The sequence below is a fragment of the Carcharodon carcharias genome, chromosome 4, assembly GCF_017639515.1.
Source record: "Carcharodon carcharias isolate sCarCar2 chromosome 4, sCarCar2.pri, whole genome shotgun sequence".
Lineage (NCBI taxonomy): Eukaryota > Metazoa > Chordata > Chondrichthyes > Lamniformes > Lamnidae > Carcharodon > Carcharodon carcharias.
This window is the reverse complement of record NC_054470.1, coordinates 151,133,337-151,159,546: the sequence shown is the minus strand read 5'-3', so window position 1 is coordinate 151,159,546 and position 26,210 is coordinate 151,133,337. Positions and strand designations below refer to the sequence as shown.

Genomic DNA, 26,210 nt, shown 5'->3' with positions numbered 1-26,210 from the left:
ATAAATGTTTGTTTTTATAAGGGATTAAGTACTTAAGCCTATTTAAATATATTGGATGGGCTTTCATGAATGAGAGTGTTTTTTTAAGAGAGTGAAGCCTGTAATAGATAATTAGAATTTTATCTTATTTCATCTCAGCATGGCTCCTGAGGTCTGCCCGTTATAGATATTGGGTGAGTTGGCATGAAACATGTAAGGGTTGGCATGAGTTGGGACTAAGTTGGCATGTGGGCTAGAAAAGGCCATAGGTTGGCATGACTTGGCATGTAAAGGCATGTGAAATGGTGGATGGATGAGCAGATGCAAGGAGTGAGGCCTACAGGGCCTAATGTCTTTGAAAACAACGGAGACAAAGTCCAAGAGAACTGAGGAGGACCTTTTAACCAGCCTGCCCTGACACTCAGCAGCCCCAATGGCTGGCTCCAATCTGTGACCAGGGAGTGGCTAATGGGATCTTCTCCATCCTGCACCACCCACACCCCGGAACGAAGGACCCACAATTTGGAGAAACAATTACTAAGGGAAGTGGGGTGAGCCGGGAGATTTACCAACTCTGCACACTCTGCCTTGGCAACAAAAATCCAAGCCAGACTGTTTCCAGCAGTTATAGGGGCTCAGTGAGGTACCACAGATACAAGATCTAGTAAGCATTCAAGAACTAGAGGACAGGATGTTTATCAGAAGGACAGAAAAAATATCCTTACGCAGGGAGTTCTTAGGCTATGGTATTAACTTCAAAGGTCATTATGCCACTGTTCAAGATTAAATTTGATAGGTGGATGAAGGAAAAGGAGCGGCATAAGTAAATGCAATTTGAACTGTTCACCCATGTGGATGGCAAACGTCACCATGGGCCAAATAGTCTGTTTCTCTCTATGTTGTAAGTTTAATGAACATAGTATTATAAAAAAAAACACATTAACTATATGTCACTCTTCCACAGCAGCTGTATAATACAGGCCTTAAATTGTGGAAACAGTTATCAGTTTAAATATCTAGCACACACTGATAAATACGCCTGCAAGGAATAATTTTCTGAAAAATTTGGGATCTTTTGATTTAACTAAGGTTTGGTGAGCATCAAATTAAAAACATTTTAGTACCTTTCAACTAAGACATCCATTAGTACCATCAGATGGCCCAAGCTTCTACTCATAAATTATCCTAGAACTTGAGGATATTACAAGATGGTAAAACTGGCAAAAAGCACATAACTTCAAATGTTTATAAGTACTTCCTGTACAATGAAACATGATGAAAAGAACTAGTGCAATAGATTTAAATGCTGTAACTGCTAACTAGGTTGCATTTAGAGACAGGCCAAATCTTCAGGAAGTAAAGTTAGCATAATATATATTACAAAACCAGGTTTGTTCTTATATACTGAGCAGTAGTTTGTTGATCCATACGGAATCCTGGCATTGCAATACAATGAAGAGTGAAAATTAGTAATCATCTCAAGTTCATGGATACTATTTGTGTGTTATTGTACTGAAACTGGTTTAAGTTTTTAAATATTAAATTATTGTACTTTGCTTAACAACCCAAAGAGATTATTTTAAGGGAGTTGATAGGAAGCTTTCTCATATTTTCCTTGGTAACAGCCAGATAAGTGCTCCATAGGCACTAGACACCAATCCTGCTGTAAACATGTAGCAAAACGTGATAAATGTCTGTTGATGGTCCAATGGCTTCCAAGTCAATTCAGACCCCTACCAAGACAATGTATTTTTTAAAATTATCAAATTATTAGAGACTACAGCAGGGTGAAAAGGGGTGGGGGGAGGTGGGGTGGTAGGTTTTTGGGGAAATAGTCACTTCCCATTGACTAGACTGTGTATTAGATTTTAATTAGCAATTCTTATTCACATATTAACCTAAACTCAGTTGGAGAAACCCAATAAAAATAAAGTCACAGCTGAATAAAGTGTGAGCCATGTACACAGATACAACTGGGAAAGATTCAAAGATTTTAAAATAACTTCCCATTCAGGGCACTGATTTTTTACTGATTTTGGTGCTGTCTCGATAAGATGTCTATAACACTTTATATTCTATAACACTTTATACTTTTGCCTCAAAACTCTCTAATCAAGATGCTAACTATTGTTGACACAATTTTTAAATTTCACCTTTTTTTTAAATTAAGCAATGTATCTTTCAGATAACAGAACATGACAACAGGCCAAAGACTTGAATAAAAAACAGAAAAGGTTGGAAATTCATATCAAGTATGTGAGCATCATACCAAAGGAAAGACAGTTTTTTTAAGTTGATAATGAGATAAATGCTTTCTCGACATTATACAACAACATACCAAAACTTGTTGATTCTGACCCTTTGTGTTTTTGTGCCTTCTATTGTGACAAACTGGAACTTTCAATGAAATTATATTGCAATTTTAGTACCCTTTACATGTTCATGATTCAAAATATTACAAATAAACTATTGCAGCTGGAAGATTTTTAATTAACATGAGACATTGCTTAATGATCATGTTTAGTGGATAACATCATGGAGGTGCGAGTATTAATCATGCTGATCGTTTACTATCGTACACTAAATCACAGAGCAGTATTTAATGGAGGCGACGGTGTTCTCGCCTGCAGGCTGGAGAGCACTGCCTCTTTTCGGGAAGGCCAGTCATATTAAGTGCCACTCAGCAGCGTGCCTTCCCAAGGGCTCAGGATGGAGGACGCTGAGGGTGGAAGTCCTGCTGGCAGGTCTATTGAATGACAACCCCACCAGGGAGGCGGTGGCTACTGTTGATACAACATCCGCCCAAGGCCAAGGATCATTGCTGGATCCGAGGCCACAAGGGAGTGATAGCTGGGGGGGGGGGGGGGGGGGGGGGGGGGGGGGGGGGCGGTGGCGGCAGCAAGGGTAGGGGATTGGCTCTGAGCAGGCACCCCGCACCCCCCCTCCACCCCCCCTCCACCCCACACCCCCACCCCTACCATGGCCATTCCTAATACCAGGTCTCTTGACCATGCACTGAATGCCTTTGAACAAAAGGGCTCCTCCTGGGAGCCTTCATGCAACCTTACACAGGATTGCTTGTCGTGCTTCCCACATGCCAAGACTCCCGCCCACTGCTGGCATTAAATGCCCACTTAAAGTCTTCCATTGATGCAGGGCAGAAAGGCCATTCACGGGTCTTCCCGCCATTGACTTAATCAAGATGGAGGTGGGAAGGCAGCAGGGACCCCGCCAACCACCCTCCTGCCTGATTAAATGCTCTCCCTCCAAACTCACCACATGGGAGGGCATTAAATTCTGCCCCTGGTGTGGGTCCATTCCAACTATACAACACTATGGATCAGCCAGCTCACAAGAAAACATAGCATGCTGTTTAATAATTCTTTCATTTAAACACACCGCCACCCCCCCCCCCAACCCCCCATCCCCTTACACAGTTAGGTCCTGATCTGCTAGGCCTCTCTGCTCTACCCGAAACAAATCTCATCTACCTTCCTTTGCAAGGTTCAGGTCTACTCCATCTCTTTGCCTGACCACATTCTCAGGACTGTTCAATTCAGCTGCACCTCTTAACCTGCCTGTCCTGGAACCAGTCCAGCTCTTTTACTTAACGAAAAATAACATAACTTCTCCTGGCCACCTGATGCCAAAGGATTGGTAATGTAGAAACCAGCCTCTCCTGAAATCACTCCTTAATCAATAACCTCCTGCTAACGAACTATTTTCTGAACCTTATCTCATCCCCACTCTCCTCTCTGAAAGAAACAATATTCAAAGTTGGACTCAGGGCCATCAAAAAGGCAGCAAAAATCAGATGGCTGGTGGCTATAGCACATGCTAATCTCTCAGATGAATGGGCCAACACCAATCCTAGTCAGAAACACATCACGGGCATAAAGAAAAACATTTCTGTGAGCAAAGAGTCCAGAAGTTTTTTCCTTAATGGCAGCAATTTAGAAATTGCTTAGAAAAATGTAGAAGCTGTGTTATTTAAATTGCTGTTGGTGTAAAGGCAAAATTGTGACCCACCAACTCAGATCAACTTCCCAGAATTGTCCAATAAGTGTAATCACCTGTAAAAGAACTGTTAATTTTTCATTAATATTTTTGTTACCATTACTTGAAGTGTGCTTTTCAGTGTACTTTAATTTTAAAAAGTATTTAAAAACGTACATGACTAGTTTCAAATAAGATATGAAGGGCTATTAGACACAAAGAGCTGCTCTCAGCAATCCCATATCTGCATGGCTCCTGTGTTCTCATGCTGTTTTCCTCTTTGTAAATAAGCCTTTTGCACTCACTCTTGGTGTTTTCTTTCACGCTTTTTACTGTTAATTTCCTTGTTTCTCTGTTACTGTAAGCAAGGGGGTGAAAGTGGGAATGTGAAGTTAAGGTTACAATCAGATCAGCCATGATCTTATTGAATGGCGGAGCAGGCTCAAAAGGCCAAGCGGCCTATCCCTGCTCCTGACTCATATCTTCGTATGTATTCTTTTCTCTTTCTGCTAATATGTGCTGGGCCTGTTATTCATCCTTCATAACATCTTCTGGACCAGGAACTGAAGGTAATAGCATGAGAAGGAGGATCAGCCAGAGTCTTTGACCTGGCCTTATGATTTTGGAGTTAACTTGGATCAGGGTCCTGTAATGCAGTAAGTTATATAGCTTTGTCTGAACCATGTGATGAATATGTAATTTTAGCAATATATAGAGTGTGCAAAGAACTGCCAGGGTAGTTTATTCTTGGAGAAACGATGGGAAGCTGAGACTGAGAGTGAGATCTATCTGCAACTTCACCAACTAACCAAAGACATATTGATCTGTTTAAGTAAGACCTATTTAAACAAAAATGCAAGAAATGGCACTGATTAAAAAATGGCTGCCATGAGTCATCTCGTGTCTGATTCTGTAAGTTGACCACTTCTCTGGATGAATTCTCTATATGAACTGTACTGCAGACCTGCTACATGAAATTTCACACCTCAGGTTGTGGGGTGGGAGGGGGGGTGGTGGTGGTGGTGAGGTCGAGGTCCAATTTAAACAGGGACTCTCTTGAAAGGAAGGCATTAAAAATGCAAAGCGCTGGACTTTGTAGTTCTTTCAAGATAAGGAGAACGGCTAACCAGACAAATACTCATCAGATATTCAAATCCCACTGTGGAGGATGAAATAACCCCATCTCCTGGTGATTCTATCCTGAAATGTGTTTAAAGTTTCAGAGATGAAGAGATCAAAAAAATGAATTACTTGGTCTGCAACAATGACTGCAATCAGATAATCAAATTCCTTTCTGGGAATATACAGACAGGAGTTTTAAAAACTGGTTCTGCCAAGCAAAATCAGAAAGAGGAGGAGGAAGAGAAAGAAACATCACAACCATCCATAAACATTGCTGGAAGAGAGCAGTAAAGATCTTTCTCTCTCTTTCTCTGAAGCTAAAAGAGTGGCTTCAACAAAATGCAGGCCTCAACCATGTCAATTCCACCTAATTTCAAATGGCCGCAACATTCAACAATCTGCATTTCAAAGACAAGCAAATAACTTAATCATATATCATTTTAACTTTTATTGGACTCTAATTTTCTTCTGATATCTCCGCGCGCGTGTTTGTGTGTGTGTTTGTCATCACACCTTTATTATTTTTTCTCTGTTTACTAATAAACTTACTCTTTTGTTGACTCACGAAAGCGTGGGTTGATTGGCTCCTTATTAACAAATAAATATATTTGAACTGGAAGAGGCATTTACAGGGAAAATAATTTTTTAAACCTTTGTTGTGACCAACCAAGGGGGCTGAATAGAAGGGGAGCCAGCTCACTCCTCCTCATCCAGTCGTAACAGAAGTAATTTAGCTAAGTTATTTATAAGTTTTGGTTGGGGGGGGTGGGGATAGAAGAGAAGGTTTTTGTGCAATATCACTCATTATTTATCAATTTAAAAAAATAATAAGAGCCAAGAGAAATCACAACAGAATTGCTAGCACAATTTTAAAATTAAATTTATATATTAAAATGGGAAAATATGGTCCATGCTTTAAAAGCATCCTATAGTTTTACTACTATATTTTGTTGGTTCACTTTTAAAATGGCAATGTTTTCTTCATTTCCTCCAGAATGAAGATGGACAGGTGACATGCCCTTAGTCCTCTGCCAGTTTCACCCTACAAATAGCCATTAGGTGCTGTGCAAGAACAACCCAAGGTGACTTCACTGACCATTTTACCTCATCTGGAATCATAGAATGTTGCAGCAAAGAAACAGACCATTTAGCCCATCACATCTGGGCTGGTGTTTTTCTCCTCATGAACCATCTAGTTAACTCTCTCGCCACAAACCCTTTAATGTTCCTCTTTTTCAAGCAACCAGCTAATTCCTTATTGAAAGAATTTGCAGAGATTCAATGAAAGGTTGTGGCAGAGAATTCTATGTTTTATCAAGAAAAGAAAATTAATGTTAATTTTGAGCCAAGTTTTGTCTAATTTACTTACTTTAAATTAAAAAAAATAAAATGCTGCAAATACTCAGTAGGTCTTGCAGCATCTGAGGACAGAGATCATGGGTAGAACTTGATGCCTTCCTCCAAGGTGAGTTTGCAGATGGTGGAGGCATTTAATCCACTAGAGGGTGCCAGGTGAGGAGCCCTCCACATTCCTGCCTCCGCCCCTATTAAGTCTCGGGTGGGAAGACTCGTGGACGGCCTTCCTGCCCCAACCCAATTGCTGCCCTGAAGCGGCCAATAAATGTCAACTTAAGAGCCTCATCTTTACACTGCTGGTATTCAACCAGCGGCAGGCAGGACAGTCTCCACACAGGAAGCCCACAAAGCAATTGTGGACTCCTGAGGGGTCCCTTGTTGTCAAGTACTCATTGCCTGATTGGGGGACCCAGCACTGGGAAGGGGGGCAAGGGAACTGAGAACAACACCCCCCCTGCCCCTTCCCAAACCCCTCCCCATGACCCCAATCTTGCCCTCGCTCATCTGTGGTCTGGCTCCCTTGCTGATTGTGGGCCTCTGGTGGGTGCACTGCTGGTAGCTACCACCCTTCCCTTGGTGATGCTGATGGCAATGAGGAACTGATGGACTCCAATTGATTGGCAGTTCTGAGGATTTCCACTTCCCAGGGTTTTTAATCCTGGGGAAGGCCCACCACTAGCCACTTAAGTGCCTGACTGGCGCTTAATACCACGGACCTTCCCCAAAAGGTGATGCGGGACTCTCACTGGCCTGGATTAAATTCCACCCCATGTTTCAGGTTGATCTTTCATCAGAATTTTTAAAAATTGGGATGTAACATTGTAGGGGAAGGCAAGAGAGGAGGAAAGAACAGAAGGGTAGGTCTGTGATAGGGTGGAAAACAGGAAAGGTTAAATAACAAAAAGGACGATGCAAGGCAAAATGGAATAAGTAAAGAAACAAAAGGTGATAGAAATCAGTTGCCATCCAAAACAAAACCAAATAAAAAATAAAAAACAAAAAACAAATTGAAGGTAGAGGTTATTATCTGAAATTGTTGACTTCAGTGTTACAGCCAGAAGGCTCTAAAGTGCCTAATCGAAACATGAGGTGCTGTTCTTCTAGATTATGTTAAGCTTCATTGGGACAGTGTAGGAGGCTGAAGATAGAAAGGTCAGAGTGGAAGTGGACTGGAGAATTAAAATGACTGGCAACTGGAAGCTCAGGGTCACGCTTGTGGACTGAACAAAGACATTTTGCTAAGTGACCATCCAGTCTGCACTTAGTCTCTCTAATGTAGAGGAGACCACATTGTGAACAGCAAATACAGATTGTGAACAGCAAATACAGTATACTTAATTGAAAGAAGTACACGTACATCAATGTTGCACCTGGAAGTAGGGTTTGGGCCCAGGATGGTGAGAAGGGAGAAAGAAAATGGGCGGCTGTTGCATCCCCTGCACTTGAATGACAACATGCTGTGGGAAAGGAGAGAGAAACAGGTTAACATTTTGGGGACTTTGGGAAGATTGAGGAGTGGACAAGTGTGTGGTGACAACAGTCTCTTCAGAATCCTAAAATGGAACGGTGAGATGTGCTTGCTGGTGGTATCAGGCTGGAGGTGGTGGAAATGGCATAGGATAATACGTTGAATGTGGAGGCTGCTGGAGGGGGGGATGGGGAGAGAGGCGAGAGCAGAAGTGCCCTGTCAACCACACCATTGGGAGGGGGGCAGGGGGGGCGAAGGGGTGAAGTCCTCAGTTGAGGAAAAGGAAGGCACATCAGAAGCGCAGGTACGGAACATCATCAGCTTATGCTGAATATTGGTTGATAGCCTATCCCCCGAAAAAGAAGACAGGCGAGTCACAGAAGGGAAGAGTTAGAGGTAGATCATGTAAAAGTGAGGGAAGTGTAGAAATTGGAAGCAAAGTTGATGAAATGTTCCAGTTCCAGGCTAGAGCAGGAAACAGCGCCTGTATAGTCATCAATGAACCAGAAAAAGAGGTGTGGGAGGTGGTCCGAGCAAAATTAGAACAAGGTTCCACATGTTCCCAAAAAGGCAGGCATAGCTGGGACCCATACACAACATATTTTATTTGGAAGAAGTGAGGGGAATTGAAAGAGGAGTTGATCAATGTGACAGAAAGTTTAGTCAGGCAGAGGAGGATAATGGTGGATGGGGACTGGGAGCTCTCAGACCATCCAGGTGGGGCATGGAGGTGCAGAGGAATTGGACATCCATAATGAAAAGGAAGTTGGAAACTGTTCAAGTGGTGGAGGATATCAGAAGAGTGGGTGGGAAAGATCAGATGAGAAAAGTCAAGATAGGAAGAAATGAATTCTGTAGAGCAAGAACAGGCCAAAGTGATGGGTCTACCAGGGCTATCCTGGTTTTGGATCTCAGGGAGGAGGTAGAAATGGGCAGTTAGGAGTTGGAACTATGAGCTTGGAGGTATTGAGAGAAGGTCTCCAGGGGAATTGAGACTATGGGGTTAGATAGAAAATTAATTATTTCAAGTTTGGTTTTACTTTGTGCTGTATGTACATGTACACTATCACTATACACATCCAGCATTAATTTCCCACTGTTGTACTAAGTGGTAGTGAAGCTTATTTTTCAAATAGAATATTTTGGTCCAACGTTTCTTAATAATTAGGAATGTTATCTGAGCTTTGCCAAGTGGCACCAAGTAGTCTCAACTAGTTTGTTTTCAAATTTTCAAGCCAAATTTAAAATAAATACTTCAAGTTATGAATTATCTTTGCCCTAATAAGTCAACTCCCCACTCTTGCTAAAACGCAGTTGCACTTCTAATAGGCAAACGCTATAGCCACTTTACAATGAGATGAACAATAGTTTAATATGTTTTTGATACTGGCTGAGGGAGGGGTGTTGGCCAAGTCACTGCAAGATCAGACCAGAATTAAAAATGAATATACCAGTGCTTTCAAAAATACACATTTAACATATCACCGTGATTGCCAGCCCTTTAACACACTGGTCAACCCTGAAGTGGAGCCTGAAAATCTTTGAAGGCCAGATAGTCAACAACAACGTATATTTCTAGGAGACCTAAAATGTAATAAAACATCCCAAAGCGATTCACAGGAGCATTATAAAACAAACTATGACACGGAGCCACACAAGGAGATATTAGGACAGATAAAAGAAACCCTTTTGACCAAGTGTTTGGTTAAAGAGCTTCTTAAAAGGAGGAAAGCAAGGTAAATAGATGGAGAGGTGAGGGGAGGATATTTCAAAACTTATTGTTTAGACAGCTGAAGGTACAACCATCACTGGTGGAGTGATTAAAGCCAGATATGCTCAAGAGGCCAGAATTAGAGGAGTGTAGATGTATCAGAGGGTTGTAGGACTGGAGGAGATTATAGAATTATGGAGGGGCAAAGCTATGAGGTGATTTGAAAACAAGGATTAGAATTTTAAAATCAAAATTTTGTTGAAGACAATGTAGGTGTGCAAGCATGGGATGATAAGGGAATGGGACTTGGTGTGAGCTAAGACAAGGACACAGAGTTTTGGAAGACAGATTTACAGAGGGTAGAATGTGGGAGACCACCCAGGAGTGCGTTGGAATAGTCAAGTCTAGGGGTAAGAAAAATATGAATGAGGATTTCAGTAGCAGATGAGCTGAGACAGGGACAAAAGTAAATGATATTGCAGAGGTGGAAATAGTGATCATAGTGATGCCACAGATATGGTCAGAAGCTCATCAAATGTGACACTTAGTTGCAAACAGACTGATTTAATTCAATGTTGCCAGGGAGAAGGATGGAGTTGGTAGCTAGGGAATAGAGTTTTGAGCAGGGACTGAAATCGATGCCTTCTATCTTCCCAATATTAAATTGTAGGAAGTTTCTCCTCATCCAGTACTGGATGCCGGATAGGCAGTCCAATAATTTAGCAACAGTGAAGGAATTGAGAGAGGTGGTGGTGAGACAGAGCTGGGTGCTGTCAGCACACATGTGTAAACTAATACTGTGTTTTTGGACAATGTCATCAAGGGTCAGCATGTAGTTAAGAAATAGGAGGGGGCCAAGGGCAGATCCTTGGGGAATACCAGAGATAATGGTGCAGGAGCACGAAGAGAAGCCATTGCAAGTGATACTCTGACTATGATTAGATTGATAAGTATGGAACCACATGAGAGCGGACCCATCCAGCTGGACACTGGAGAGGCATTAGAGGAGGATAGTGTGGCCAATCATGTCAAAGGCTGCAGGCTAGTCATCAGGATGAGATGGAAAAGCTTACCTTTGTCACAGTCACATAGGAGGCCAGTTCTTTATATTCCAACTAGATTCTGAAAACTCTGATCTCAAGTCCTTGCATTTGGGCATTCTATTCCATAAGGTTGAGGGAGGTCTTGTGGTGCAGTGGTAGTGGCCCTGCCTCTGGACCAGAAGCTCAGGGTTCAAGTCCCATTTCAGGATTCGATGGCCATGGAAGGTGCATTCATAATGTGACCAAATAAGTTGATTATCAGCTTGCCAATCCTTCCAACACACATAATGACAGGTAGTAAGTGGAGAGTTTCCTGGTCAGCCATACTGCAGAAGGCAACAGCAAACCACTGTAGTACTTTGCCTAGCATAATCATGGGCCAATCCCATGGAAGTCCATGGTTACCAATGCCCTCTTAAGAGTATGGTATCTGAAGGAGGAGGAGGATTCCACAAAGGTTAATGAATTTTTTTAGAGTATGTTAGTCTTGGGCTGATTTATGTCAAAGTCAAGGGAAAAGCTTTTCCAGTTATTACTTTGTGGGACACGTGTAATGGCCTGAGAAACTATTAAGCTAAGATGCTGAGCTGAAAATTCCTCCTGAAGTGGAAGAATATTCTACTTATTGTGCCACAAAACGAGTTGCAGTTGTCAGACTCTGAATAGGTATCATTCAGCAGAATTTTTCTTTCCTAATTATACAATTATAAAACATAATGGTTATTGTTTAAAGGTAAGGAAATTGGATGGTTTTAAAGTTAGAGAAACTTTCTAAAAATAAATACTTGCTTCAGCTACATATTTAAATTTACCTTAACTCCTGAAACAGTGAAAGCCAATCACACTGCATTTTTTTCTTCGGTTCCCCAATTCTGAGAAGCAGCATTATTGAAGCAATATTATATTGAGGACATTTTATAGTTGCAAGGCAGCTGCAACTAGAAGCATTTTGTGAAAAGGAGGTGGGTGGAGGAATACAAAACGATGGAAAGGACTCGCTTACAGCAATTTTTCTAAGGCATTAGTAATCAGCATCTCATGTTCTACTCTCTCAAAGCTGCTATCAAGTCCTGTTCACCCTTCAAACTTGTGCTCACTGACCTATATTGGCTCCTGGTCAAGCAATGCCTCCATTTTAAGATTTTCATCCTCATTTGAAAGTCTCGGTCCTCAAATCATGGCCTTAGCCCTGCATATTTCTGTCATTTTCTCCAGCCCCACAATGCTCAGAGATATCTGCACTCATAATTCTGGCCTCCTGAGCATCACTCATTTTAATTGCTCCACCACTGATGGCCATGTCTTCAGCCGCCTAGGCTCTAAGCTCTGGAATTCCCTCCCTAAACCTCTTCAACTCTCTTTCCTCCTTTAAGGCACTCCTTAAAACCTACCTGTTTGACCAAGCTTTTGGCCACCTTCACGACACCATATATGGCTCAGTGTCAAATTTTGCTTTATAATGCTCCTGTGAAGCACTTTGTTATGATGTTAAAGGCACTATATAAATACAGAAAATGCTAGGAATACTCAGCAAGTTTGGCAGTATCTATGGAGACAGAAACAGATTTAATCTTCCAGGTCTGTAAGGGAACCTGCATAATATGATATTTGCTTGTTGTATAACTTTACAGGTCAACTACCTATTGAAACATACCTGCACCTCTACTCAAAACACATTAAATAATCCATCAATTCATTTCCTGAGCACCTGTTGCAAACCATTGTTCCACAAGTGGCCCCAATTACTGCTAACCCAATTTCCCTTTGTGTAAAGTACCATTGCTACGAGGTAGATATGAGCTACCAGTAAAAAGGTTTCTCTATTAGCAGTTTAAACATTTCCTACTCTCACATGAGAGCATGTGAATTCTTTCAACAGTAAAAGGCATCCTGACTGATGATGTAGAATGAGTAACTCTCCTTTTTAAGGGCCAAATTTTTTTTTGAACCCCCTGATCCTAGGATTTTCTGGCACTTTCACATAGTTTCCGTATCTCCTCATCCTGTTCGCCAGAGAATGTAAAACACTGATACAAAAGTAAAATATTGCAGATGCTGGAAATCCAAAATAAGAACCAAAAAAAAGCTGGAAAAGCTCAGCAGATCAAGCAGCATCTGTGGAGAGAAACAAAGAAACATTTCGGGCCAAAGACTTTTCATCAGAACTCAAGAAAACTGGGGGGGGGGGGGCTTGGGGGCAAGAAGGACAAAGAAGAAGCTCTGTGATAGGGTGGAGGGCATGGGAGGTTAAATAACAAATGACTGTGGTAATGGATAAAGAAATAAAGGTTGTGTTTCAATGAAGCGATACAGTATGACATAAAAAAACATCTGAATGGCTCAGTTGGACACAACCTTTGATTCTTTACTGTATCCATTACCACTCTCTTTGGCTGTTGCATCATGAACTCTTTTGTTATTTAATCTCCCTTGGCCTCCTCCCGATCACAGACCTTCTCCTTTGTTCTTCCTGCCCCCAACCTCCTTCCACTGGTTTAAAAACCTCTTACATTTCTACCTCTCTTCAGTTCTGATGAAAGAACATTGACCTGAAACATTGACTCTATTTCTCTTCACAGATGATGCTTGATCTGGAGCTTTTCCAGCTTTTTTGGTTCTTAATCTAGAACACTGGGTTGCTACTGTTATGGTTGCACTTCCACAATGAGGAAAGAATAGAAAGCCTGAAGCAGCCAAGCTAGGACGTCATTTTCAAAAACATTGCTTATAATTTAGGAGTACATCCATTTGGAAAAAAACGTCACCTTCAAAACAACTATGAAAAATCTTCAGGGCTGCCTATAGCAATTGGTGAAGTCAATTCAATATAAAGGACCACATCACAGAATTAGGGTGATCTACAATGCACTGCCTGAAAGGATGATGGAAGCAGATTCAATGGTAACACTTAAAAGAAAATTAGATAAATACTGATTCCTGGGATAGCAGGATTGTCTATGAGGAGAGATTGGGCCAACTAGGCCAGTATTCACTGGAGTTTAGAAGAATGAGAGATCTCATTGAAACATATAAAATTCTGACAGGGATGGACAGACTGGATGCAGGGATGATATTTCCTCTGGTTGGGAGGGGGGGTTCTAGAACAAGGGGTCCCAATTTCAGGATACAGGGCAGACAATTTAGGACTGAGATGAGGGGAAACCGAGACAGGGCTATAACTTGGAGATATGCATATGGTTGTGTGTTAACAATAAATAGTTTATATTCAACCACACAAGCCTCCAGGCCTCTTAGTGAGACAGAATGGTGGCAGCAAGTGAAGCACCCCAAAATCCCAAGACAGGAAACGTAAAGAAACTGCAGTCTGACATGAGCGAATTGTACCCAAATTGAAGAGACAGCTGGAGGTCACCTAAAAATACTCCAATACAGGCATGGAGGCTAAAGGGCAGAAGAAAAATCCACTATGCAGTTGAAAGGATTCCTCCAGTGCATGTGGAGGTCCACTGCCAAATCTGAACGAATGGAGACCAGACCACAAAAAAGTAAGCAAAATTCACTAAAAGGGTAAACTAATCTTTTAAAAATAATCACGGCAGTAATCAGGCAGAGCATACCGATTGTTTAATGTGTGCAGCTGAAAGAATGCTGCAACCAGGTTTGGGTTCAGCACCATATCACGTGGCAGTCAAGCTTGAACAAATGAAAAAAAAATTTAAACAGAAGGCAGAGCGAAACAAAGGAACCACCTTCAAATTGATTTCCCAAGCTCAAAAGCAAATCGCTGGCCAGAACTGTTAACTTAAAAGGTTTCCTGCAGAATTGCAAAGTTTTAAAGAGAGCTCCAAGATTGCAACTAAATTGCCTGAACCAGTAAGTGGGAAATGGAGCAAAAAAATGGTCACTGCTGCGCCATCTTGAAAAGGAAAAATTTAAAGCAGTACTCCTCTGTTATGAAAAGCAGCCATGAATAGTAAACCAAAACTACCAGGGTAATTTGAGCTCACGCAAAAGCCAAACCAGGCCCAACATTGGGTGTCATAGAGAGGAAAAAATTTAGATTACAGGGCTAAATCAGGATTAAGTAGGAAATCAGAGAAGGTGCAAGTCAATGCATTCTTGTATCTATTTGGTGAAATTGCCTACAAGTTAAGACAAGGTATAGATGAATCCTCAACCACATTTGACAAGTATTTTAAACTCTATGTTATGGAGGTTGCTGACCTTAAAAAGGTATAGAACACCCCCAATAAAGCACAAAAAGGGCTAGGAGACCCCAGGGCGAGGGAGACAATACCCTAGCAAAACACAAAATGGTCGCAGACCATGTCTGCATAATGAAGTGATGGCAAAGAGCTCAGTGCAGAGGAAAGAGGAGGCTGAGAAGCAGCCGGAAGGCTTAAAAATTAGGCTTTTTGAAAATGCTGACACAGTAACCAAACTGCAGCAGCAGGCGGCAGTGCAGAGCAAGCAGATGGCTGTGAATGAAGGAAAGTTATCTGAGGTAACCGAAGAGCAACAAAGCCTGCAAAAAGAAAATGAAAGCTATTTCACAGGAAAATGTTAGTATCAAAGTAGAGATGGAAGAACTCAAGCAGAAGTACAGCCAGGCACAACAGCAGGCAGAAAATATACTCAAAGAACCTGCTACCTTGAAAGACTATTTGAAGAATCAACACTTGCCTCTGGAAAAAAATGAAGTTAAAATAGATGTTGAATGCTACTTCAGAAAAAACTGCAGTGGAACTATCAGTAGCAACAAAGCAATGCACTGAAGTCTGATGTGAGTTGGCAAGTGGTCAACAAGAAAATTAACAGTTAAAAGAACAGCTAATCATCCTTCAAGATCAAATGCTAAAAGAGTTTGCAACCCTTCAGCAGCATTAAGAAATGAAGGCTGCCTTGAACAACAGAATGGAGGAACAGCAGAAAAATATCGAAGACTCGAATTACAAGAAAACACAAGTCGAAGCAATTGAGCTTTGCAAAGAAAAGGAAAACTTATTGAAGGACCATCACATGCTACAAGGATCCCTTAGGTCAAAGCTTGTTCCTCAAGATTACAAAGCGAAGCAAAATGAATTTAATGTCATTCCAAAAAAACTGAAGGACCAGTTGGCAGAGAAGAGTTAACAATGTTCAATATTCCAGGAGGAAACCAAGAGGTATAAGAAAGACACTGCAGAGCTGAAGAGAACAGTTGGACATTTGGAAGAAAACTTGGAAGTACATTTCCAAAGATATATAAGAAGGAATGAAAAACATGTTCGTTAATGCTATGCGTGAAAAGGATGAGGGTGTGAGGAAGTATGCAGAGGTCAAACTGCAAAGTGTAAAACTGCAGGCCGAGAAGGGAAAGATGAAGAATCCTTATGTACAGGAGCAACAAAAAGTAGAAAACTTGCAGCTCCAATTCGACAGTCAGAAAATGAATTCTCTACTGCTTTTGCAGCAAACCCAATTGAAAGAGGTGAAAATTAATAGTTAGGTTGAAGAATCAGGTGAAAGGAAAAGAGGAAGTATTGAAAGGAAAAGCCATAGAGCTTTCCAAACTGCGAGCAGATAATGAAGCCATGAGTAGCACGAGTACAGAACAGAAACAAAATTAAAACTTTGCCTGAGACAGACCTGGCCAACAATGAAACCAAAATGAAGGACAAAGCTCTGCTGCAGGTGGACAAAGAAAAGACAGAAATAAGATCGGAAAATGTAAAACTGATGAAGAAGATCAAGGAACTAGAAGGAAAAGCACTGGTTGCCTCAAACTTACTGAGAAGCATTGAGTTGTTGAAAAATGAAATGGCTGAAGTGAAAATCAAGAGCCTCGACAGTGAAGAAAAAGGTGAACAGCTGCAAAAGAAAATAGAAGTTCTCATAATGGAGCGCAAAGAGTCTCAGAAACAATTAGCAGAAGTAAAATTAAAAATGTGAGCTTCAGGAATAGTACAGGGGAATTAGGCTCTGCTAAGGAGAAACCGTTCAGCGTAGAGTGCCAACTTTCACATACGAAAAGATGAGATGCACAGCATACAAGAGCAAATTCAGACTTTAAAACCAAATAAAAGAAAATGCTAAGCAACAGGTTCAGGATCTAATGAGTGAATTGAACAAGTCTAAGGAGCAGTCAGTTTCCATGGAATACAAGCTTAACAACTACACTTGGGCATTCAATTCCTTTCGGAGTCTAAGAGTTCTTCAGATAACTCTGAAACAAACTCAACTGAACTCACCAGAGTAGTTGCTGAGCAGAATGAAAAGATTCAGAAGCTTGAAAAAGTATTGGAAAACAAGAGAGTAAACAAATATTTTGGTGAAATTGTGAAACAAGTGGAAATGAAGGTTCCATTTTTAAAAGTCAACTTCTAGGGAGAACAATGGCAGACCCCATGGAAAAAACTCCAAGTCCACTCTAGGCCATAAGACCATAAGAAGTAGGAGAAGTAGGCCATTCGACCAATCGAGTCTGCTCCACCATTCAATGAGATCATGGCTGATCTAATAATCCTCAACTCCACTTCCCTGCCTTTTCCCCATAACCCTGGATTCCCTTACTGATCAAAAATCTGTCTATCTCAACCTTGAATCTCAACCTTAATGACCCAGCCTCTACAGCCTTCTGCAGTAAAGAATTCCACAGATTGACTAGCCTCATGAAAGAAGAAATTCTTCCTCATCTCTGTTTTAAATGGGCACTCCCTTACTCTGAGATGATGACCTCTGGTCCTAGACTCTCCAACAAGGGGAAACAACCTCTCAGCATCTACCCTGTCAAGCCCCCTAAGAATCTTATATGTTTCAATAAGGTCACCTCAAATTCTTCTAAACTCCAAGGAGAACAGGCTCAACCTACTCAACCTCTCCTCATAAGAAAATCCCCCCCATACCCGGGATCAACCTAGTGAACCTTCTCTGGACTGCCTTCAATGCCAATATATCTTTCCTTAGATAAGGGGACCAAAACTGTTCACAGTATTCTAGGTGTGGTCTAACTAGTACCTTCTAAAGTTTTAGCCAGACTTCCCTATTTTTATACTCCATTCCCTTTGAAATAAAGACTAACATTCCATTTGCCTTAACTATTATCTGCTGAACTTGTATGTTAGCTTTTTGGGATTCATGCATGAGGACCCCCAAATCCCTCTGTGCTGCAGCTTTCTTCAGTCTTTCTCCATTTAAATAATATTCAGCTCCTCTACTCTTCCTGGAAAAGTGCAAACCTCACACTTTCCCACATATTCCATCTGCCATATTTTTGCCCACTCACTTAACCTGGCTATATTCCTCTGTAGACTCTTTGATTATATTATGCATTTCTAAATGCTCTGCTATTACAGCCTTTATAATAGACTCCAACATTTTCCCAATGACAGATGTTATGCTACCTGGCCTATAGTTACCTTTGTTGCTCTCTCTTTTTGAATAAGGGTGTTACATTGGCAGTTTTCCATAGCTCTGGGACTTTTCCAGAATCTAAAGCCTCTTGGAAGATTACTACCAGTGCATCCACTATCTCTGTAGCTATTTCCTTTAATATTCCAGGATGCAACCCATCAGGTCCCGATAACTTATCGTCCTTTAGACCCATTAAGTTTCCCTAGTACTTTTTCTCCAGTGATAGTTATTGTATTTATTTCCTCCCCCTGCTTTTGCCCCATGATTATTTAGTATTTTTGGTATTTTATAGTCTTCTACTGTGAAGATTGATGCAAAGTACTTATTCAACTCCTCTGCCATTTCCTGGTTCCCCATTATTATTTCCCAGCCTCATTTTCTAAGGGGCCCATATTGACTCTAGCCTCTCTCTTCATTTTTATATATTTAAAGAAGCTCTTACTGTCTATTTTTATATTACTTGCTAGTTTACCCTCAACGTTTATTTCCTCCCTCTTTATTTTTTTTTTGGTCTTCTGTTGGTTTTTAAAATTTTCCCAATCCTCTGGCTTACCACGAATCTTTGCCACATTGTATGCTTTTCTTTCACTTTGATATTATCCTTAAGTCTATGAATGAACAGAGCACACATCCCCTCCAGAAGGAATGGGATTAGCAAATGGTATCCGACTGCAAGGCGGGTGGTTGATGAAGAGAAATTCAACACGAAGGAGTGCAAAAAGCCAATCAGATGGCAACGCCCAAATACTGGAAACAGAGTAGTATGATTTCAACTCCAAGCCAACAAAGCTTGCCCAAAGCAACTGAGCCTAACACTCTTCTAGCCAGAGTGAGATCTGGAAGAATTGTCGAGCCTATAGCCCATTTGAATTTATAAAGTCAGGGAGCGGGGGAGGAAGCAGATGGGGTCGTAAAGAAAAACTGTATTGTAAATATGTTGTCTTTGGGGGTGTGTAGTATAAGGATATTTGGCATATCAACAGCTAAGATGGGGCAGGAGAACAGTACCACCTATGGTGTGATGTAGAGATACAAATGACAGGAGACAGAGTTGTGTAGAGTGTGTCTGCGAGAAGTCAGAATGAAGATAGCTCTGTCTAGGTGCTATACCTTGGAGATATGTACATGTGTGTTAACAATAAACAGTTTATGTGCAATTACACACGCCTCCAGACCTCTTGGTGAGACACCAAAAAACTTTACAACACAAGTGATTTGCTATAAGTTTCTATGGCTGCTATAAAAAGATTGCAGGGCGACAGAGAGAGAGAGAGAGAAAGATCCTTCCAACAAATTCTACAAATTAGCTACATAACCAGCTTCTCTCAGGCCATACAATGATTGGTGTTAGTTGCCTGTTTCTTCAGTAGTCCTGTCTGTGCCCAGTTGGCCATGGAAAGGAACCATGTGTGTTAACTAGTATGCTCAAGTCTGTCCACAACCAGTGGGCATCAAAGTGTGTGATTGACATAATATTATGATTTAGTACTGTATACCTGTATACGTCATTTTTTTCAATTAGACATTACATATAATTATTTAATCCTCAGATAAGACTTCTAGAGCTGTTTATCAAGCATCCTTATTGGTCTATTGAAAACTGGGCATAATCAAATTCCCCAGATCAAAAATACTATTTGCCATATGCTCCCCACCACCAAACCTTTTACACTGCTAAAAATGAATCTCATAATAAATACATTAAAAAAATTAAAAATTCACATAATCTTTCAGCTCATTTTCCTTTCCAAATAATACCCCTTCCTTCTTGTTTACCCTGATTCATCCCATTGGAGCTCAATAATAGGACAGATCTAGGGTTTACTCTCTTCCATTTGCACTCCTTGGCACCCTTTCCACAAACATTCACTTCCTCCACCACCAACACACAGTAGCAGCAGTGTGTACCATCTACAAGAACTGCAGGAACTCACCAAGGCTCCTTAGACAACATCTTCCAAACCCACGACGTGTATCACCTAGAAGGACAAGGGCGGCAGACACATGGGAGTTCCCCTCCAAGCCATGAGTAGCAGATACATGGGAACACTACCACCTGCAAGTTCCCCTCTAAGGCATTCAGCGTCCTGACTTGGAAATATATCGCCGTTCCTTCACTGTGGCTGGGTCAAAATCCTGGAACTCCATCCCTGTTTTCTTTTATTCATTCGCAGGATGTGGGCTTCGCTGGCTGGACCAGCACTTATTGCCCATCCCTAGTTGCCCTTGAGAAGTTGCTGGCGAGCTGCAATCCATGTGGACTGGTGTACTTATACCAGGCGGGCTACAGCAGTTCAAGAAGGCAGCTCACGACCACCTTCTGAAGGGCAATTAGGGATGAGCAATAAATGCTGGCCTAGCCAGCAATGCCCACACCCTGTAAATGAATAAATAAAAGAGTGCACGAAATCAGCCCAAACCTCTGACCTCCACAGTCCAGCCTAGTTGATACCCAATGTGTAGAACATATTTGATAACTATCTGAGGAGCAAACAAAATAATTTGGAGGACCTGAGGCCTACACTTCTACTCCTGGTCCGCTATCAATGAAACAGGCTAACTCGTGACCAACCTCAGTGAGGAGTGGTAAGAGACCAAACCACATAAATCAATTATATTGTTGCTCATTGGAGATCTATAGGCATTGTTAAAAAAAACCTGTGTTGCAGGCATGAAAGTAGGCACAACAGAAAGCTGCAGGACAGAAAATTTTAAGTAACAGCAAGATGAGAAACTGAAAATTGGAGATACATGGATAAATGCACTGATGTTTTGCAAAAACTGGAAATAACTTTGTTTTTCAGGTTGCCAATGGTAAAGAGAATTTTTTGCTTTGTTTTGACACCAATGCTTTTAAACAAAATTCCAGTAACAACATGATTGTATCTGTTTCTCTGCCACAGAATCCAGATTTCCAACTGTGTCTAATAAAGAGGCACAGGAGTGGTGGCAGGAAGATATGCACACAGAGGACTAAAGAATAGCCAGGAGAGGGGGGAGAATCAAAAAACTTTTCCAGAAAACTAATTAATAAACAATTGGGAATGAATCAAAATTCTTCAAAAGACTGGGATCATAGAAAGAGAGAAATCAACCTACTAGAGATAGAAGATTGGAAATATAGCATTCAAGAAACTGGAATATTGAAAAAACTTCATTCATCCTAACATTGATATGGTATAGAATTAAAATAGGTTTTGAACCTTTCATAAAGGACCCTGTCCTTTTAAAAACATCATGCTTTGTTCCTTTGTAATTCAGTTTTAAAAAAGGGAGATTGAGGAATGCAAACATACGAAGCTGTAAATACATAGCTTGCTCCATATACAACAGTATTTCCTGTTCAAATAATCCACAATACTTAAAAAATGAATCTTTACATAACCAAAAGTGAAAAAAGTTCTGCTAATTGAGAGTATGCCATCAAAGATCTCACCACAAATATTCCCAATCGCTTGGTCACCTTTTACAAAACATAAGTAGAAGACTGAATGGTACAGCTGGATACTGAAATCCATCTTTTGAGGATTGCAGCAGATACTAGAACTTAGAAATCCCTCTTTTAGACTTCATAATGGTCACATTTGGCAAGCTTTAGCTCTTCATTCAAGCAAATCAGATATTATATGCCATCTTCCTTGCAGCACTGTCTCCCATGAGAATCACCATCAGCCTTACTAATGTGAATAATATGATGCCAGTGCCACCAAACCCTCCCTAGGAGAGGTTCCTCTGCTTGTCTTCGTACAGCACATCTTCGACAGAGCTAAATAGCTGTTGCCACTGCCAGCACCACTTGCCATCACTTTAATTCTAGCCATAGGTGGATTGACCTCAGTAAAAGTCAGGAATGCATTGGTGACATTACAACATACACATGCATACTTGTGCTGGTGTTGACAAATGTGTTCTATCAACAACATGAATTGTTCACAAGGGAAATGGCTCATATAGAGGACCCCCTAAATTGAAATATTAAAGTTAACAATGTATTACTTAACTTGGGCATGAGAATTTTTTTTAGTTTATATTGGCAACTTATTAAATAGTTAATTAGGCTTTGAAGCAAAATTTTCAAGGTTCTTTTTAAAATTAAATCATTTTGGATTAGGGTGTCAGCTTGGCTCTGTTGATAGCAGTTCCCTGTGTCAGAAAGTAATGGGTTTAAGTGCTACTCTAGGACCCCTGCACAAAGTCCAAGTTGAGACTTTTAAGTGCAGGGAAGGTGCCATATTTTGGTTAAGAATTTAAACCAATCTGCTTGTTCAGTTGGTTGTAAAAGATCCCCTACTATAATTCAACTAAGGTTTGGGAATTCTCCCAAGGTCTTAGGCAATATTAATCCCTAAACCTGCAACAAAAAAACTCAACTAGTCAATCTCATTGATCTTTGTGGGGCCTTAATGCTGACTGCTGCATCATTAACAGTGACCATATTTCTAAGAATAATTCATTCGTTGTGAAGCACTTTGAGGCATTCTAAAAGTGTGAAAGGTATATTGCTACAATTCACTCGCTCAACTCATTCGTGTTAGAAACCCATTCCAATAAAGTATCCATAGCAGCAAGTGCTTTTGGAACCATATCCCGCCAAAGGACACTGAGTTACAAAGAGAAAACAAAAACTACATATACGAAAATACATTCACCAAAAAGATTTCACTCAGATTCAGATATTTCACCACAAATCATAATGTTCATGTCCACTGAAAAGCTTCAACAATAGCTGGACTACCAAAGTACCCCGATCACCAAATTTTACCTTAAATACTGTCAGCCAGAATCTGCAACAGATCTATACAGAACAATGTATTGCCATGTCACTCCTAAATTAATGCGCCAACAGCCTCCTGGTAACCGCACGGCTTTGCAGTTTGAGCATGCAAATTCATCTAGTAGAAAATATTAGAGATTATAAAATTACATTCTCAAAAACATCTCAACCAATAGGATAGAAATTACAATTCTTGACTACTTTGTCCCTATGATTTAGATGTACAGGTATTTTATTGCTGGTCAGTTTCCCATTGCCTCCCCCTTTTTTCAATCCACAATATTCTATGCAGTTTGGAGGTTGGGGAAACCTAATCAATACAGTCTAAGCAATTGTTTGATCAAGTGTCTTTGAGGTCCACCTGAATGATGCACAAGAGAACAACTCTCCAAACAATTAGTTTGCTCCTCCAAATCCTGCCAGATGCAAACTACTCTATTTTGTGAAGCAGAGAAAAACATTTTTTTTAGATGCAACTGACATTGAATTCAAATTTCCCCAAATGACCACCAAATATGCTAAAGTTGTAGGGCCACGTCAACCTGAAAATAGACAGTCATAATGGAGACATGACAGGATCACTTTTGCTTCTGGGACTTTCATTATCAACTATGAAGAAAAGCTCGGCAATGGCTAATGGTGCCTGCATTTCTCACGACTTCAGTTGCAAGCACATCTTTTGTTAACCAATTACAGAATACTACCAACTGTTACAAAAAAATTATATAATTGGGACAAACTACTATCCCAGCTATAGGAGCTTTGTGCATTCATGGCCCTCATGAAGAGCAGAAAAATACATAATGAATGAGCCATCATATACTTTTCACCCACAATCCAAATGCATTTATTTTTAAACCTGAGTGGTCCGAGCAAGTAACTCCGTTTTAAAAAGGCACCCCAAGCAAAGAACTGTTTTTCCAGCATGCACTCACAACAATAAGTATCTTTGATTTCCTGCGAGACCGCATATACATTCCCTTACAAATAACAGTAATGTTTATACATCAAATATTTGCATCATTAGCATTCCTTGCCATTTGCCAGTAATAAATATTCTTCTTCCCAAAAAGTGTGAGAAATGCATTCCTTCAAGTATAAGTAATAGGATAAAAAAATTACAAGGGCCAGTTCTATAACACCCCTCACTTCACAAGTGAAGATGTACAAACATACATGGGGGGAGGGGTGGTGGTAGGTAAGGTAGGTAGAATATTTTACACTTCCCCTTAATAAACATCAAGTTTCAGTGAGTGATTTGAAGCACAAAAGCTAGAATTCTGTACAAAAGTACTATTTATCAAGAATGGTTAAGCCATATTGTATTCCAGAAATGAACCAGGACAGTACAACCCTTAATGGTAAATGCAGTGCTAAACAGGAAAGAGACAAGAGATGGGGCAAAATCAAGTCATTCTGTTCATGACTTTCAGCAATGAAAGACATTGCGTTTGTAACCTACAGCAATTAACCCGCGATAATTTAACATCAACCAAGTACACTGCAACACATACTTGATTTAGGTAGCCTTTTTACATGGAACCACCCATCAGAGAGAATCTCTGATGAGCTAATTATTTACAACCACATTAGATACACGCCCCTCCCGAAAGCATCTCCAATATTATGTCTTTTTAAAAAAAAATAATATATGGAGCAATTATTGCTTCTAACTCGCGGTGACAAGTTATTTTTTTTAGAAAAATGGGGCATGGAGCAGTTTGAAACAGCAGTTCGCATCTCATTGTTCACTCGGTCTGGTTTCCCCACCCCCCGCTAAAGTGCACAAAATCAATGGTGCTCTTTTTTTATTTATACATACATATATATATATATATAAAGAAAGAGTAAGTGATGGAGTCACACACATAAGATGCAGCACATACCCAAAAGATTAAAAAAAAACAGGCAGTGTGGAGAAAGTTTCGCGAGCAATGAAGGGCTAAACTTCCGGGGTATGTATGCTGCAGCGGTGGGAGGCAGCGGGAAGAGTAAATGCTATTCAGCGCAGCCGGTTTCAAGTCGCCCTTGCAGGGGAATTACTGTAGTCTGTGCAGGACTCCCTCTAACTGCATTCACCCAACAGGGGAAACGCACTTTGTAAACACCAAGCCGTGCTGCATTCAGAGTTCCTCTGGCTCGGCGCTGCCTTTTGCAAATGCAGCCCCTTGCATTCCTTTTTAGCTGGCCCTTGGCCGGGGCGGCTTTCCTGGCGCTCCGCTGTGAGCAGGCAGGGCTTTCGATATTATATAATCCCCTACAGGGTTGTAATGGGACACTCCAAAAATTTATTCTTGGGAAGACTGACAGCCGGGGTCAAGAAACAGCTGTTGAAGTTAATGCTTCTTCCTCCCACACTGTCTGACAGCAGTGGCTTGCCACAACAAAGTTGGAAGCCAGAGGCACGTTTAAAGATCTGGTGCATCCGTGTTTCTTGCACATGTAATGCGAAATATTAGTAGGTGTAATGAGCATTTATATTTCGGCGTAATTAAAAGAATGATGCCAGCTGGAGAGCTGTTTGAACCCATGCCATATTTGCTATCATATCCTGCCCTTCTGCTCCCAAAGATTTTGGTCAGGCGATTTTAAATCATGCGATTTTTAAAAAGCATGTAGATTTGCAAAAAAAAAATAAGTAAACAGAAGAAAGTTATCAGAATACAAAAAGCAAATTAAATTGCACAAATTGTGAAAGTCAGGCTTACTTATAAATGTATATATGATTACAATATCTAAAAAGGGCCATTAACTTGTTAAAAGTTTTTTTTAGCTCGGACAAAACCTCCTCTTTCACCGCCACCACCCCCCCCCCCGCCCCCCCCACTTCCAATATAAGTGACCAGGAAATCTACTCCCAGGCTTCTACAAATGAGAACATTTCTGTTGGGAGATACATGATAAAAAGGGGTAAAATAACTCAGCTGCTGATTTCCCTACCATCCTGCTGCTCTTAAATCTGCGCCTCTATCAGGCCTATGCAGAATAATTACAGCCACTGACCTCCTTTCCTATCAATCGGTAGCATCGTGCATTGGTACACCAACTATCCACTGCTGCATATTTGATTTATACCATGAAATTGTAATCAAATAATTACATCTTTAACTAGTTATTAACTTTAAATGTAATTTTCGTGTTTGAGTTATTAGCCTAGATATTGCTGGGAGAGTAAAGAACCCATTGCTGGCCAGCAATGTTGGGAATCCTCTATTTCACCCAGTTCCTCCCTGAACACCCATGAGGAAGTTCCTGCAGCACATTTAAGCTAACGTTGTGTTATAGCACCAATAGCATATGTTAGTCTTGTTATGCTCACTAATTCCCAGATCATTGCTTGCCAAAATTTGAGTATATTAAGACTCCAGTTTTACAGGAGCAGGAGTAGACCTTGACCTCTGGCACCAT

The 26,210-nt window shown here is 40.8% G+C and overlaps 1 protein-coding gene across 7 annotated transcripts in view; it reads right to left on the bottom strand.

Annotated features, from left to right (window-relative positions):
* Positions 1-25,823, bottom strand: part of atg10 (ATG10 autophagy related 10 homolog (S. cerevisiae)) — a 294,562-nt gene extending 268,739 nt beyond the window's left edge. For 2 of the 7 annotated variants that reach the window (XR_005942884.1, XM_041186994.1), the window contains exon 1: positions 7,811-7,910. Coding sequence is in view for 1 of the 7 variants with exons in the window: in XM_041186994.1 (XP_041042928.1) it covers positions 7,811-7,909 (99 nt within the window). In the remaining 6 variants the exon portion in view is untranslated. Of the gene's footprint in view, positions 1-7,810; positions 7,911-22,790; positions 22,921-24,316; positions 24,340-24,688; positions 24,912-25,805 lie in introns of those variants that run through there. The other 5 variants (XM_041186996.1, XM_041186995.1, XM_041186997.1 and 2 more) reach the window with 5 other exon arrangements.
* Between the last annotated feature and the right edge of the window lie 387 nt (positions 25,824-26,210).